Consider the following 16,735-nt stretch of genomic DNA (forward strand, 5'->3'; position numbering starts at 1 on the left):
AAGAAGAAAAACAACCAGGTAATTCAAGGAGACAATGCATGGAACATTACATAAAAAGAGAAAAATAGCAGAGGGGGCAATACCATAAGACACACAAAGCTTGCATACAGTGAAGCAGACAGCCATATGTATGGAAGACATCACTACATAAATCGTTCACCAAATGTGACAAACAATATTAAAAACCACACCAGGTCGTGCCGGCATCTGATAACAAAACCCGTGTTAAGCAGTGAACCATAAAAATGCAATCATCATGAAACAAAGCTTTCTGCCGCAACAAGAGCTCTCCCAAATACAAGGCAGAGCTTGTAAGCAACATAACCAGACACTGTCCTCTAGAAGCTTATTCAGGACTTTGCACCTAGTATGTACATAGAGATAACTCATGAGTAAGCCAGTGAGATGCTGCTCAAGTAGCTCTCTCATTCTTGAATTCTTGCCAAAAGGGAATTGCAATTGACAGACAGCTCTCTTGAAGGTAACAAAGATGACATTTGTTCTGCACAATTACAAGGCGTAAGGGTCAAACCACTGCTACTAAATATTGAATCTAGTAACCTTCAAAGAGAATAGATGGCAAGAAGGTTGACAGGAGAATACATTTGGTCATCTGCACCAAGAAGACCAGATTGCTGCTGCAATATCTTCTCTTCATGACAGTAAAAGGCGATGAGACTCTTCAGCGCCATTTCTGATGATGGTTTGCCTTGCAAAGAATTGAAGTCTAACCTGAGAGTGAGAGTCCTTAAAAACTTTGTTGAAGAAGACGTAGTCCTCTCCAGGAAATTCAGATTAAGCCACTTTATCCCTTTTCATAATCTGTGAGAGAGAGAGAGAGAGAGAGAGAGAGAGAGAGAGAGAGAGAGAGAACCCATCTAGATGAATACGGATTGATTAAAATCGCAATTAGGCAGACTAAATGGAAAAATTTACCTTGCCATTTCATTGTATTTCACTTCCCACCAACTCTTGATGCAGCCGCCACTTCTAGCTGCTGCCACATCAGGTTTTGCTTCTCTTTAAGGACGACTGCATTTGCCTCCTCTTCTTTAAATTTACGCTTACACTCTTGAAATAGCTCTTGATCCGTTTCTAAAAACAACTTTCTTGCATTCATAGTCATGCCATGAATAGCCTGATTCCAATGACCATTCGTGTTCTTCTCCAATGCAGGGAAAATAAGAGGCAAGATAACTGATCGGTTTGGTATCACAAGGGTTACAAAATGATCATTATTCCAGAAAAACAATGCACGCTCTGCCACCTGCTCAAAATCCAGGAGTCAACAGATAAAACTATTTTAAAAAAATCTCAAATTCAAAATATATTGTTTGTAATAAGGAAACCAGTCATTAAAGGTAGATTGTTTATTCCTCTCTATCAATCCCATTAGATGTCATGGGAACTTGCAATAAATCTCATTGAAAGCACTCTTCCAGTATGGGCAATGCAAAGTCCAGCACATATGAAGTTTGCACCAATAAAAATAGGAAGATTATGCATATAATTTTTCCTCTTTATCAAACCCATCAGCCATTATGGGGGCCCACAAGTAATCTTGCCGCATGGCACTCTTCCAGTTTAGACAAAGGTCAAAGTCAAGCACACATGATTTTTGAACCAATTCAAATAAGAAGCGTGTGCAGATATTCCTCTGTCTATCCCATGAGCCGTTATGGGGGCTCGCTTTCAATCTCACCACATTGCACTCTTCTAGTATAGACAATGTCAAAGTGGAGCAGACATGATTTTTCATTTTCAAACAAATGAAAATAGACATGATTTATCTCTGTTCATAATCTGGTGCTTCTTACTTCAATTGAGTGGAACGGAATGAAACAGTGGAACTGTATTTCATTCATCTGTGGAACTTAAAGATTCACGATTGTCCCAAAAACCTGACCAAGTTTCCCAAATGATCTACCTATTTTGCTGAACACCCTTGCAAGGACATTCAATGCTGGAGGATACCCGGCCAAATATAAATGCATGTTTTCCACCGCAACTAACCCCGGAGTCTTACCAAGCACCGAGTAAACTTTACCGAGCGAACACAAAAACCGAGCAAAATCAAGGCGAAAGAGAGAGAGAGAGAGAGAGCATAGTTACAGGGGACGGGGGGGACGGGCCCTAGGGCCGGGGAACGGCCGTAACCGGGCCGGGAACGGCTGGGAACGCCGAGGGACGGACGGAAAACGGGCTGGACGGGCGGGTCGTAGGGGGGACGGACCGGGGACGGCCGGGGCCGGTCCGGGGTCGGACGGACCGGACGGGGACGGCAGGGGTCGGCCGAGGTCGGATTCAAAAAAGTGGCCGTTTTTGACCGTTTGCAACGGCTCTGTGCAGCCCCAACTGCCATATTTTTTAAGCCTTGGCCCTTGGGAGGCTATAAAAGGCTCCCTTGGGCCTCTTAATACTCATAGTCTCAATGCTCAATGCTCATTCCATTTCCCTCAAGCTCAAGGCTCAAGCTCATTCCATTTCCCTCAAGCTCAAGGCTCAAGTTTGAACTTTGAAGCTCTCCTCTCCCTCTTCTACCCACTTTGAAGCTCTCCTTTACTCTCTCTCCACACAAGCCCTTCTCATTTTGTATCCATCGATCATCGATGTTTTATTAGCACATTTCAGCCTATATGACTCATGTTCTTTGGTCTATTTAGTGTAAATTTATGGTCAAAGTGATGCTCTATGTGTGTGGCATGTGTGTAGGTCAAAAAATGCCAAAAAAACTCTCTTTTTTTTTTTGCCGTTCCGACCCCCGTCCCCGTTTCCTGACTTTTGCCGTCCCGACCCCGTTCCCAACCCCGTTCCCGACCCCGACCCGCCGTCCCATGTAACTATGAGAGAGAGAGAGAGAGAGAGAGAGAGAGAGAGAGAGAGAGAGAGAGAGAGAGAGAGAGAGAGAGAGAGACCATACAAGAAGGATTCATTTGATGCCATTTCCAAGTCAAGAGTCACACTTTAGTGAACACTAACTAATGACAACCAAGTAATTCTCACATTTGGTTGCATCAAGTACAAAACATGATACTTTAGCATGTATCACACTCGTTATTGATGAAGGCATGTCTTTTACATGGTTTATCATAGGTTTGAACGTTGTACCATGGATCCCGCACCATCCTTTTAGCCTCTGCCTCAATGTACACTGGCAATTCTGTGCTCGGCTCACACGGTAAGGTGGCCGGTTCGGTGGCGTGCTTCCAGGTATCAAATCAATGGTATGATCTTCAGGACAAGCAAGTGGTAACTTGCCTGGCAGGCCCTCTGAGAAGCAATCGGCGTGAGTGGAGAAAATCTTGGCGTTCTTTATCAAGTTTAGACATTTTTGTCCTATCCTCATCACTCAGCTCTTTCATAAAGATCGAGTAAACAAACAGACTGGATTTCATTGACTTTGAAATGGCCGAAGCCGATACAATAGGGACAGACTTGCCCTTCGGTTTTATATCGAGTACAATGGTTCTACCCTTCTCTGTAGTTAATGTCGCTTTCCTCGCCCGATAGTCGACCACGGCGTTGTTCTTGTGGTACCAGGGAATTCCCAAAAGAACATCACAACCTTCCAAAGGCATTATGTAAAAGTCCTCGTGCCCCAAATACCCCTGACAATGCAACCGAAGTTTGCCAATGACAGGTGTAATGGCTACGTCCCTGCCGGGTGCCGCTAGAACTGCCTCTGCAAGTGGTCCCATCCGTTCGGGAGTGATCTCGAGCCACGCCGCCAATTCCGGTGAAATGAAGTTGGCCTTGGCTCCTCCATCAAAGAAAATCAGGGCTTCTTGGTCTTTCACTTTGCCCCAAGCTTGGAAAAGTTCTGTACTCTCGTCCATCGTGTTGGGATGGGTACCCACGCAATCTAGAACCAGTCCTGTTTTCATCTTGCCTTATCGTCCACATTCCTCAGCTGTCCTCGAGCTCTCAGGCCTTTCGTCATCCTTGTCGTTCTGTTCTTTCTGTGCCTTTTTAGGGCACTTCGCGGAGATATGTCCAGTTTCCCCGCATCCAAAGCACTTCCCTTCCCTGATGAAGCAAGCCCTCTCCTGAGAAGTAAGCTTGGGTCGTGCATCTTCCTTTTCGTGCATCTTCCTTTTCTGGGTTGCTCTTTCTCTTTCTACTTTCATTTGTCGAAGTCTGTTCGGCTCTTTGTGTCATGATCTCATCGATGGGGTAGGTCAGACTGCCAGAGTGGATGGCAAAACCCCGTTTCGCATGACTCATCAACTCTTGAATAGAAGCTAACTTCTATTCCAAGCAGTGATCTCGGATCTCTGTAGGTAGACCCAAGGTAAACCGCTCAATCTGTTCCTTGAACGAGATCTTCTTAAATGAAGTGGAGGGTAGAAAAGAGCTTCAGAATCTCTCCCAATAAGATGGTTTCAAGCAGTTCGTATATCACGTTCATACTCTCCAGTCAACTAAGAAGAAATAAAAAGTCTCTTGAATTTCAGCCATTTAACTGGTGTAGTCTTGCTTAATAGAAGCGTGGACCACCAAGTTCGAGCATTCCCCTTAAGGTAAGAGGCAGCTCTCCGAACCTTAGAGTGCTCTGAGTAACGTCCTCCCGTGAAAGCAATGTCAAACTGTTGTACAAAAGACAAAGCCTTCGAAGCATCTCTATATCCCAAAAACGTGTCAAATTTAATTGACTGTCCACCTTCCTTAAACTCTCGGACTTTCTTGCTTTTGTCTTCCAGAAAGTCATACTGGTTGGCTTTGTAAAAATTCTTCTTCTTTGCATAAAAGTTGCTCTCATCAGAGTCTGAACTGTCTGTAGACGAGTCCTCTGTAGAACTGTCACTCACGGGGCGAGATTTAGAATTCTTTGCCTTTTTCTTACCCTTTCCGAAGCGTTGCTTCTTGCTTCGCTTTTTGCCTTTTCGGTCTTCTTCGCTCGAGTCAGATGAGCTAGAAGAACTGTCAAAAGAAGAAGAAGAAGAAGAAGAATTGGGTACTCCTTCAAATCGAAGACGCTTCTTCTGTTTCTTTGCCTTTTCGAAAGTCGACTGACGACCCAAATAGCCCAGGAAGTCAGTGCCTTTCTTCTGCTTTTTGCCGTGCTTTTCAGCTTTGTTTTGCGCGTCAAAAAGCTGAGCGATTCGTGCATCCACCACCTCTTCTAATTCCTTCTCTGTATACTTCTTGAGGAACACGAGGTTTCTTGAGAGCGGGTTTTGGGGGTGGTGTTGTGGTTTTCTGCCACTGCGTGTGCACCTCCTCCATAGAGGTCTTGCTCATACATTTTGCCATTTTCAGGTCCTTGGCAAAATTAAGTATCATCTTTGTTGCATCCCGATCAATTGTCGGCGCTCCATCTCTTGACGCTCCGCCTGAGTGGGCCTAGGCGGGCCATACTCCTCGCATGAATCTTCGTTGGGATCCTTTCCCGCATCTTCGGATGAAGAGGGAGTTGACTGATCCTTGCATGAAGCCATAGGTGCCACGGAAAAAAATTAGGCATCGGATTTCCCATAGAAGAGAAATCGGCCGTGCTCTGATACCACTATAACAGACTTGGACACTCCAAGTCAAGAATCTACCGCGACAGCACCAAATAACCACTTCATAACAATTCACAGTTCACAGTTCACAATTTATTCGACACTGGCCCGGCGGAGTTCCGTGCCTAGAGATATTGGCCCAAAGACTGGCGCCCCTTTCGGTATTTCTTTTTGTATTAATCTGAGTTCTAAGTACAAGAGTGCGGGCAAGCGCTCACACTCAGACTCTGCATCCAGATACTCTAAGTTGTCAGAGGCCCTGCCTGCTTATTTAAGATACAAGGGATGCCAAAAGCAGAGCCCCAAAAGCTTTAAAAACCAAAAGCTGTAAATTTCTAAAAGTTGGCCTCTCACAAGGCTTAATTAAATTAAAGCAAAAAGGTTTTCTCTCTACTGCCTTGCGTGAAAAATAAAGCAGCTCTTTTTGCGTAGCTTTCAGCCCCTTATTTCACGTAGCCAAAAGCTGTCCCCCAAAAGCTGGCCATCCCCTACTGCCACGTGTCAACAACTCCGCCAAACACGGGCGTCCATACTACAGCACCACGTCAACAGCAGCCACATCAGCCCTGCAGCTTCATTTTCGGGACTGTTTTTTTTTCCCGCCAGCTGGGGTGTGTACTGCTGCCCATAGCCAAGCCATGCCACGTCACTGATTTGTGACAGTTATCACCCATAGTGACGGTCTACCCATGAGTCTCCTGGAGAGAGCTAAACCAAGACTATTGGGGAGTCATGCGAGTGGTAGCTCCACTGTCGACAACCTAGGTACTTGATTACAATGTAGCAAGAGCTGGTCTGCCGTCCTCGATCCGTCGTCGCAACAAGAGCGGTCCCTTGTTTCTCCTTGTTGGCCTCTTCTCGCTTCTTCTTTCTTCATTCTGATTCTTTGTGCCCTTTCTTGTGACAATAGTAGCATTCGGTGTCCTTGTTCTTCTTCTTCTTCTTACCTTTGCATTTCTTGTTGCCTCCTTGAGCGACTAACGCTCCTTCAGCATCAACAGGACCTCCAGCTCTGCACATGGAGTGCCCCTTGATTTGTGTGAGGGAAGGATGAATCTAGTCCCATGTGCGAAAGGAGGTACGTCTGGATGTGAGTAAGCTCTGAAAATAGGGATCAAAGCGTGCAAGAAGCTTGAATAGTAAGAGGCCAACCATGCGTGCCGAGGTGATGTCGCCTCCGGCAGAGACAAGGTCGTCCCAAAGCTCCCGCATGCGGCAGGTCAACCCATCGAGTGAGTTGAAATCCTTGATGCAGATCTTGTACAACTCCCGTTCAAGTGTGATATGCCCGAACAATGTCTCCTCAAACTGGTCAAGTATCCGTGTCCACAATGGATTAGCATGCTCCTCTTTGGAAACTTCCTTCATGATGCAATCCGAGAGATTCATCATAAGAAAGTTGAAGACTCGTATGTCCCGATCCACCCACTAGTCGATCTGATCTTGAGTGGCGGTGGCTGAAACCGGCCCGTAGGGCAGTAGACTTTGGCTTTCACCCAAAACTTTACTTTAAACTTTAGGACAAAGAGAAACTTTGCAACTAAAAACCTGTAACGGGAATTGACACTTCACACACGGCTCGGAAGCTAGGGCGCTACCAAGGAGACGCCGACACCAATTGGCCCCAAAGACTAGCGCCCCTTTCAATATTGCTTTATTATATTCAAAGAGGGAATAAAACTTGTGATCTCCTACGAGCTGTCCCGCATAATCCGGGCTGGAAATGACCTGTCCTGGCCCAATTTTGACAGCACAACTGTACTAGGACACTTCACAGACAATATCCCCAGGTAATAGGTGACTTTCCCGACGCATAAGGACACTTTGCAAAACCTAGCGAGAATCTGCAGCACGCTGATTTCTCTGTTTTCTGCCCTGAAAATGCGCAAGATCACCCGCACAGTAATCCCCTCACGTCCCCGAACCTCCTGGAGGTATTAGAGACCGTTTAGGGCCGAAACCCTAAACCTACAAAAATACACAGGCCGTTTTTCTCTGTTTTGGGCTCGTTTTGCGAGCCGGTCCCATCTGTAGCAAGTCTTCGAGCTCCCGCACCTGTAGGGCTACTTGCCCTGGACCATTCTGCTATTGGTTACAAATTAATGAAGGGAAGACTTGAAGTTACATATCAAGAGGAACCTGCTCCTAAACAAAATCCCTATAAAACAACGTTCTCATTCCAAGGATTCTCATGACACTTCGACTCCACTTGCACACCTCGCTTTACTGCTCGCCAATAAGTAACTTTTCAACAAGAAGGCAAGTGTTTTGAATGATTCCAGACAAGACACACTTCCTATGTGTATCGATATAAAGGGGATAAAACTCTTGAGCAACCTTCTGCCAAGAAGGCCAAAACCACAATGAGACTTGTTCCAAATATTTATGCAATTTCTACACCCGAGCCACTAGAGAATTATGCAAAGCTTATGGAAAGATTTGTGGCAACAAAGCACTCATCCTCTATGATCCTAAACTCTGGAGTCAATATCTATCCAGAATTTTTGAAAACCATCGATTTTGAGTACGATCAACTTGCTGGACGAATTGAAGCTAGCTATAGGAGACACCAGTATAGTTGTCCCTCTTATTGGTGATTTGTCTGTCACCGTTCAAGCACACCATGGCAAAGTGGACTTCCACATCATGAAGTTGGGAAATTGTGACGCACTTTTGGGGATGCCTTATCTTAAAGATGATGCTACGAACCATTAACTTCGACCAAGATAGCAAGACAGTCGTCCTCCAAGTTCGGCTTACAAAACCTCACGCAAAACATTTTGTCATGGTTTTTGTGTTTATATTGTTGGGGAAAAAATATTTAATACATAATATCTTCTTTAACTTGTTCTAGTGCCGATTGAACTTGTTTTATTGTGGTTGCAATGCTGGTTTTATGTCACGTGACACATCCAACCCTATGTGTCCGTGGACAAGCTACAGCAATATGTCCTAGGCTTGACTCTAATGAATTTAAAGAATCCACATAACCCACTTCCTCTGTCAATGCAATAAATGACAACACGAGTGTGTCCCAAGTTTCTCCTGACCCTCCCATTGATGAGTCTCTCATTAAATGTTATGGTCATATAACGGGGCAGTGTTTTGTCATAATGTTTGACCCAGGTAGTATGCATGATGTGATTAGTCCCTCTCTTGTTGAGAGAGCCCGCCTAGAGGTTAGTCAGAAATCTCCTCTTGAGGTCTCTGGTTTCGCTCCCGGTATAGACTCTCTCATCACGAAAGAGTGCCTTGATGTGTTATTTACAATTCAACAAGCTGCTTTCCATAGAAAATTTTTTGTCTCTCCTCTCTCAAGATGTGATATGATTTTGGGCATTCGATGGTTTCGTGAGCATAACCCTCTCATTGATTGGGCGGAAAATACGTTCACTTTCAATGCCAAAAGTGACTCTCCCCTTGTCATTCGTGGAGAGCAAGTTGTTCATTCTCCATCTCTCATTTCTAAATGTGCAGGCAAAGATTGAAAGGATTCCGGAGAAGGAGACTCTCTCAGTCTCTTCTTCTCCAAAGCATGATACACAAGATTTACATGATGATAAGCATGATGATTTGAATAACAATGACAAGCATCATGATAAGCATGATATGAATTACAAAGACAAGCATGATGATTTGCATGATCACGATGTGAGTTCTCACAAGCATGATGATTTGCACGATAAAGATGACGTGATTGTTCACAAGGATGATGGTTTAGTTGATGCTTTTTCTAGCAAAGCTAACCTCGTTGCAGATTCAATCAATCACGAAGAATAGATCTTGGCTTTCGAGTCCAGGTCCACAGCAACCCCCCCCCCCCCTACAAGGCAAATTTGATCAAACACAACGAACTGATCTTGGCTCTCAAGTCTAGGTCCAAAGAACCCTTACAAGAAGTACTATGTGTTCGCACGATTAGTCAGCACGCATTGTTCGAGTGTTTCATTCGTGATCGTTTCTTGTATTTTAGTCAGCGTCTATATGTGATCCCTTTTCTTAGGCATGACATATTGTATGTTGAGCACGTTTCACTCATGAATGAGCACGGATGTATGTGGATTATTCATGAAAAGCTGAAAAGTATGCATTCAAGGAACTCAAAGTCCATGTCTCTTCCTTGGCACGACACAATCGTAGAAAGAGCACAAGAAAGTATGAGCACCAAGCATGGGCATTTCCATGAAAATTGCCACAGCTGATTGATTTGGATCAGCAAGGCAAGATTCGATCTCATTGTTTGTGTGTGTGTGGTGAACGGTTTGGCACTCCATCTCTTTGTTCATCTACATTGCATGCACGGTCTTTAGAAAAGATGAGTTTTTCCAGTCACTTTACATGTAATAGGTATGTTCATGTTTTTCTGTTGGCAGTGGTTTCAAGAATTTTCAGTCTTGGAGATTCTAAAGGAAGGTGGACCTACGTCCATAGACAAAGTTGAAGCATACAGAAGCCTGTGTCGCTTTCGGCGCGGCCCAAAGAAGCAAGCGTTGCAGACCTGTATGAAGTTCAAGTATCGCATGACCCACGCATCACAGTGGGCCGACGAAGAGTCCCTTCCAAGATTCCAGACCCTGTTGGCGATCTCCCTCGACGCCATACAGTTCGATACCAGTACCTCACTTTGAAAAGGAGAGGATGTCACGTGACACATCCAACCCTATGTGTCCGTGGACAAGCTACAATTCCGTCTAGAATAGGAGGTGATCTAGCACTTTTGTGAGTATGTTCGCAGACCGTGCATGTCCAGACACTTAGATTAAATGCATATCCTCCGGTTGCACACAGCATAATCATCAGCATTACCATCAGAATCCATCAAGGTAATTTTCCAATGCATTAAACATATTTCCTATTTTTGACATTTTTCACTTATTTATTAAGTGACTTTTGTTGGGAACTAGGTACGGCAATTTGCTAAGATAATATATAAGCAAACCAAAGTTAGCACTTTCTGGCAGAAGAGGCAACAAGAGCATTGCTCAACAGGCACCTTCTCAAGCAAGACTTTCCCCAACCTGGAACCTGGCGTTTTACCTAAACACACCAATGTTTTCAACCTAAACCCATCAGCGTTTTCAGCTCAGATTCAGCCCGTCATTGTCGTCGACATCGTCGGCAAGTCCAAGCATTGTAGAGATTTGTGCAATCAATAGCATAGACCACTCTCGCCATCGAGAGTGGGGTCCTTGGAGGAGGGTTTGACAACATCTCTGGTGTCGTATTCTCTTCTCTCTCTATCTCTCAGTCTCAGCACCTTCACGCGCAGTGTCTATTCACTTTGTTTGTGATCACTTGCACTCTCTCATTAAAGCGCGGAAGGCTCTCCCTTCTCTAAGAAAAAGGAACCTTGAGCACAGTTCGGAGCACTCACCTTGAGCAAAGTTCAACATTCATTCCGTTGCACCTTACATTTCAATACTATTTGATGAACCTTTGAGCGGCACAAATTACGATATGTGGATCGTTTAGTTACAAATGGAAGCCTCTGAACCGTGCAAATTGTACTCTCGAAATCCTTTAGTTATACTTGGAACCCCTAGACGAAGCAAGCCACAATCTGCGCATTGTTTAGTTGTATACAGAATCCTCTCAATAATGCAGGCTGCGATCTGGGTATCGTTCACTTGTACTTGGAACCTCTAGATAGGGTAGGTTGTGGGATGGGTGTTAGGAAATATGACGTAGCTAAGTAGATAATTGAGTAGATTACTTAATGGAGAGAGAATTTTCACACACAAGAGAGAGTACACACGATATACGTGGTTCACCCAACGTGAGCTACATCCACGGGAAAGCAGCCACTTAATGGCTTTAATACTTCAAACAAGAAGTAGGTTACAAAAGGATTATACCCTTAATAGAGCTCCCGCCTTGCTTCACTCTCACCACCTCTACACCCACCTTGTTGCATCAACTTCACACTATATAATGTGTGTAGAAATGGCCTTCTTTTATAGGCCAAAAGGGCTGCCCTCTCTCATGAGAGGCAACCATGTGTAGCCGCCCTTGTGTAGATAAGTCCAAATCGGACCCTCCAATCCGCCTATGTGTGGCCGCCCTTGAGAAGACAAGTCCGCTTTTGAATTCGGCCACCGGCCAACCGGCCAACCGACCGGTCATTTTCCAACCACTTTTCGACCGTCGTCTGACCATAATATTCTGACGAAAAGGAATATTCCAATGACCGTGAAAATTCTGGTTTCTAGCGAGTGATTTTGGTTTCCGGCGAGTGATTTTTCTTCACGCACGATGGCTTCTACTCATAGTGGGGGCCTTACAAATGAGCGTTTTTACCACAGAAAATTACAAGAGGTAAATCAGGCTCCATACTTAACAATCTCCCACTTGGAGACTGATCTCCAAACCAAACCTGTGACTGCTTTCCATCCTGGCTTCTTATCCCTGAATGCCGATTCAAGATGAGCAAAAGCTCAACTTCTCCTTGTTGACCACCTTTGTAAACATGTCTCCAGGATTTTCACTTGCATGCACCTTTCCTAGCTTTAGTTATCCCTCTTCCAAAAGAGAGCGTATGAAGTGATATCTCACCTCAATGTGCTTTGTCCTTGAATAAAAGACAGAGTTTCTTCGCAAGAAGGATAGCGCTTTGGCTATCACTGTACAAGACACAATTGTCTTGTTTGAATCCAAGCTCTTCTAAGAATCTGTGAAGCCACACAATTTCTTTGCTTGCCTCCGTCATTGCTACATACTCTGCTTCTGTGGTAGAAAGTGAGACCACTTTCTACAACTTTAAAGCCCCGCTTACTGCTGTGCCTCCAATCGTGAAGACATAGCGAGTAGTGCTCCTTCGAGTATCTTTCTCACCTGCCATATCTGCATCAGCATACCCTTCTAGAAAATTATCAGTTCCTCCAAAATACAAAGCATTTGTTGTTGTCCCTTTTAGATACCTAAGTATCCACTTCAGAGCTTGTCAGTGCTCTTTACCTGGGTTGTCCATGAACCTACTTACAACTCCCACTACATGTGCAATGTCTGGCCTTGTCCAAACCATAGCATACATAAGAGAACCCACCGCAGCAACATATGGAACTTTAGACATATAGGCTATCTCCTCTTGTGTCTTCGGACGCATATACTTGGTTAGTTTAAAGTGACCAGCCAAAGGTGTAGAAACCGTTTTTGCATTTTGCATTGCAAACCTTTCTAGTACCTTCTTGATGTAATCCTCTTGAAATAGCTTTATTGTCTTCTTCGTCCTGTCCCTTGATATCTTCATACCAAGTATCCTCTTTGCAGCACCTAAATCTTTCATTGAAAAAGATTTAGACAGCTCCTCTTTTAAATCTTTGATGTCCTGCATGTTATCACTTGCAATCAGTTTGTCATCAACATACAACATTAGGATGATGAACTTCCCATCTCCCAAATTCTTCGTGTAGACGCAGTGATCCGAGTTGCATCTTGTGAATCCATGATCCAACATCCATCGAATAAACGAACTTCAAGTATTATTGTCTTGATGCTTGCTTTAAACCATACAAGCTCTTCTTTAATTTGCAAACCATTTTCTCCTTACCTTTACTTCATACCCCTTTGGTTGAAGCATGTAAAATTTTATCACAAAATGGTGACGTGGCAAACCCTAACACACACGGACACACTCCCAAGAACCGGTGCAGCAGGGCAGCCCCATGAAACGCCGAAAAATCTGCTGATGTGGCAGCCCGCAAATCGCGGCAGAAATTGCGGAGGCTGAGAATCTGCAGCAGATTTTCTTTTTTTTGGACACTTTTTGGATATTGCTTTTTCTTACGCAAAGGATGGAGGGGGGGGGGGGGGGGAGAGAGAGAGAGAGAGAGAGAGAGAGAGAGAGAGAGGCTTTTGCTTTATTTTCTATTGGCTCAAAAGAGCTTGTGAGAGAAAGAGCCTTTGCTTTATTTTTAGGCTTTTGACTTTTCAGTTTTTGGGCTCTGCTTTTGGCAACCCTTGTATCTTTAAATACATGGATAGGCCACTCACAACTTAGAGCATCTGGACGCAGAGTCTAGTGTGAGCACCTACCCGCACTCTTGTACTTTGAGCGCAGATTAATACAAAAAGAAATACCGAAAGGGGCGCCAGTCTTTGGGGCCAATATCTCTAGGCACGGAACTCCGCCGGGCCAATGTTGAATCATTTGTGAACTGTGAATTGTTTTGAAGTGGTTATTTGGTGCTGTCGTGGTAGATTCTTGACTTGGAGTGTCGAAGTCTGTTACAGTGGTATCAGAGTACGACCGATTTCTCTTCTATGGGAAATCCGATCCCAGATTATTTTTTTCTGCGGCATCACGCAAGGATGAGTCGACTCCCTCTGCATTCGGAGATGTGGCAAGGGATCACAACGAAGATTCCGGCAAGGAGTGTAACAAATTGCTGACGTGTCAGCCTAAAGAATGGAGCCAACTTACAGATGTGGCCGAGGGGCCTAAACCCTAATTTCTGCCAGAAACCCTAACTACTGAAACCCTAATTTTGGAAACCCTAACCCTAAAACCTGCAAAGCCTAATTTTGGAAACCCTAACCCTAAAATTGCAGAAACCTAAACCCTAACCATAAGGGCAACAGACGAATTCCGAAAATCACGCTGACATGATGACGTGGCAGGCAATACGCATTTCCGCGTTTTGCACTGGCTGATGACGTGGCAGGCTATACGGACTTTCGTAAATTGCGCTGGCAGCTTTTTGGCTTTGCTTTTGAGTTTTGAAGGCTTTTTACTGTAACTGCTTTTCAGGCCAAGGGCCTTTAAATATGAGGCTAGGGCTCATTCTCTGGCATGCTTCTTGGAGAAGGTGCAGAGTCTAGAGTACCAGCTTGTACTGTGTTGATGCAATATAAAGAAATACCGAAGAGGTGCCAAGGTTTGGGACCAATACTCTCTAAGGTGGAATTCCGCAACTCCGTCTCGCGTGTCGTCTCTCTCTCTTTCAGTTCAGTTGGTTATTGAAGTGCTAAAAGTCTGTTAAGTCTGCTCTTTTCTATTGGCACGTGGTGCCCGTCTTGTGACAAGGAGTATGGCCCGCCTCGGCCTACTCAGGCGGAGCGTCGAGAGATGGAGCGTCGTCAATTGATCGGCGATGCAACAAAGATGATGCTCAATTTTGCGAAGGACCCAAAATTTGCAAAATATATCAGCGAGACTTCTTTTCAGGAAGTGCATGCGCAGTGGCAGAAAACCACAACACCACCCCCAAAACCCGCTCTCAAGAAACCTTCTGCTCACAAGAAATATTCAGAGAAGGAATTAGAAGAGGTGGTTAATGCACGAATTGCTCAGCTTTTTGACGCGCAAAACAAAGCTAAAAAGCACAGCAAAAAGCAGAAGAAAGGCACTGACTTCCCGGGTTATTTGGGTCGTCAGTCGACATTTGAAAAGGCAAAGAAACAGAAGAAGCGTGTTCGATTTGAAGAAGTACCCAGTTCTTCTTCTTCTTCTGAAATTTCTTCTAGCTCATCTGACTCGAGCGAAGAGACCGCAAAGGCAAAAAGCGAAGCAAGAAACAACACTTCAAAAAGGGCAAGAAAAAGGCAAAGAAGTCTAATCTCGCCCAGTGAGTGACAGTTCTACAGAGGACTCGTCTACAGACAGTTCAGGCTCTGACGACAACAACTTTTATGCAAAGAAGAAGAATTTTTATAAGCTAACCAATCTGACTTTCTGGAAGATAAAAGCAAGAAGGTCCGAGAGTTTAAGAAAGGTGGACAGTCAATTAAATTTGACACGTTTTCGGGATATAGAGATGCTTCGAAGGCTTTGTCTTTTGTACAGCAGTTTGACATCGTTTTCGCGCGAGGACGCTACTCAGAGCACTCTAAGATTCGGAGAGCTGCCTCTACATTAAGGGGAATGCTCGAACTTGGTGGTCCACGCTTCTTTTAAACAAGACTGCACCAGTTAAATGGCTGAAATTTAAGAAGCTTTTTATTTCTTCTTGGGTGACTCAAGAGTATGAACGCAATATACGAGCTGCTTGGAACCATCTTCGGATGACCAAGAAAGATACAATGGACGCTTATTGCAAGAGATTCTGGAGCTCTTTTCTACCCGCCTCTTCATTCAAGAAGATCTCGTTCAGAGAACAGATTGAGCGGTTTACCTTGGGTCTACCTACAGAGATCCAAGATCACTGCTTGGAACAGAAGTCAGCTTCTATTCAGGAGTTGATGAGTCATGCGAAACGGGGTTTTGCCATTCACTCTCGCAGTCTGACCTACCCCACCGATGAGGTCATGACACAATGAGCCGAACAGACTTCACCAAATTAAAGTAGAAAGAGGAAGAGCAACCCAGAAAAGAAGGATGCACGACCCAAGCTTACTCCTCAGGAGAGAGCTCGCTTCATCAGGGAGGGGAAGTGCTTTGGATGCGGGAAACATGGACATATCTCTGCGAAGTGCCCTAAAAAGGCACAAAAAGAACAGAATGACAAGGACGACGAAAGGCCTAAGAGTTCGAGAGCAACTGAGCAACGTGGAAGAAAAGGCAAGATGAAAACAGGACTGGTTCCAGATTCCGTGGGTATCGATCCCAGCACGATGGACGAGAGTACAAAACTTTGCCGAGCTTGGGGCAAAGTGAAAGACCAAGAGGCCCTAATCTTCTTTGATGGAGGAGCCAAGGCCAACTTCATTTCCCCAGAATTGGCGGCGCGGCTCGAGACCCGATCGGATGGGACCACGTGCGGAGGCTGTTCTAGCAGCACCTAGCAGGGACGTAGCCATTACACCTGTCATTGGCAAACTTCGGTTGCATTGTCAGGGGTATTTGGGGTATGAGGACTTTTGCATAATGCCTTTGGAAGGTTGTGATATTCTCTTGGGAATTCCCTGGTACCACAAGAACAACGCCGTGGTCGACTATCGGGTGAGGAAAGCGACATTGACTACAGAGAAGGGCAGAACCATTGTACTTGACATTAAACTGAAGGGCATGTCTGTCCCTATTGTATCAGCTTCGGCCATTTCTAAATTAATGAAATCCAATCTGTTTGTTTACTCGATCTTTATGAAAGAGTTGAGTGATGAAGATAGGACAAATATGTATAAACTTGATAAAGAACGCCAAGATTTTCTCCACTCTCACGTTGATTGCTTCTCAGAGGGCCTACCAGGCAAGTTACCACCTGCTCGTCCTGAAGATCATACCATTGATCTGATACCTGGAAGCACACCACCGAACCGGCCACCTTACCGTGTGAGCCGAGCACACAAAATGAAGA

The 16,735-nt window shown here is 44.7% G+C and overlaps 1 protein-coding gene across 2 annotated transcripts in view; it reads right to left on the bottom strand.

The window, feature by feature from the left end:
* Positions 1-206: 206 nt before the first annotated feature.
* Positions 207-16,735, bottom strand: part of LOC147423633 (serine/threonine protein phosphatase 2A 57 kDa regulatory subunit B' beta isoform-like) — a 29,639-nt gene continuing 13,110 nt past the window's right edge. Inside the window, exons 2-4 of one of the 2 annotated variants that reach the window (XR_015186679.1) lie at positions 937-1,267; positions 604-822; positions 207-502 (exon numbers count right to left, since the gene is read on the bottom strand). Coding sequence is in view for 1 of the 2 variants with exons in the window: in XM_086502208.1 (XP_086358334.1) it covers positions 956-1,267 (312 nt within the window). In the remaining variant the exon portion in view is untranslated. Of the gene's footprint in view, positions 823-936; positions 1,268-16,735 lie in introns of both variants that reach the window. The other variant, XM_086502208.1, reaches the window with a different exon arrangement.

The sequence above is a fragment of the Adiantum capillus-veneris genome, chromosome 26 (genome assembly GCF_014529385.1).
Source record: "Adiantum capillus-veneris isolate H3 chromosome 26, ASM1452938v2, whole genome shotgun sequence".
Classification (NCBI taxonomy): domain Eukaryota; kingdom Viridiplantae; phylum Streptophyta; class Polypodiopsida; order Polypodiales; family Pteridaceae; genus Adiantum; species Adiantum capillus-veneris.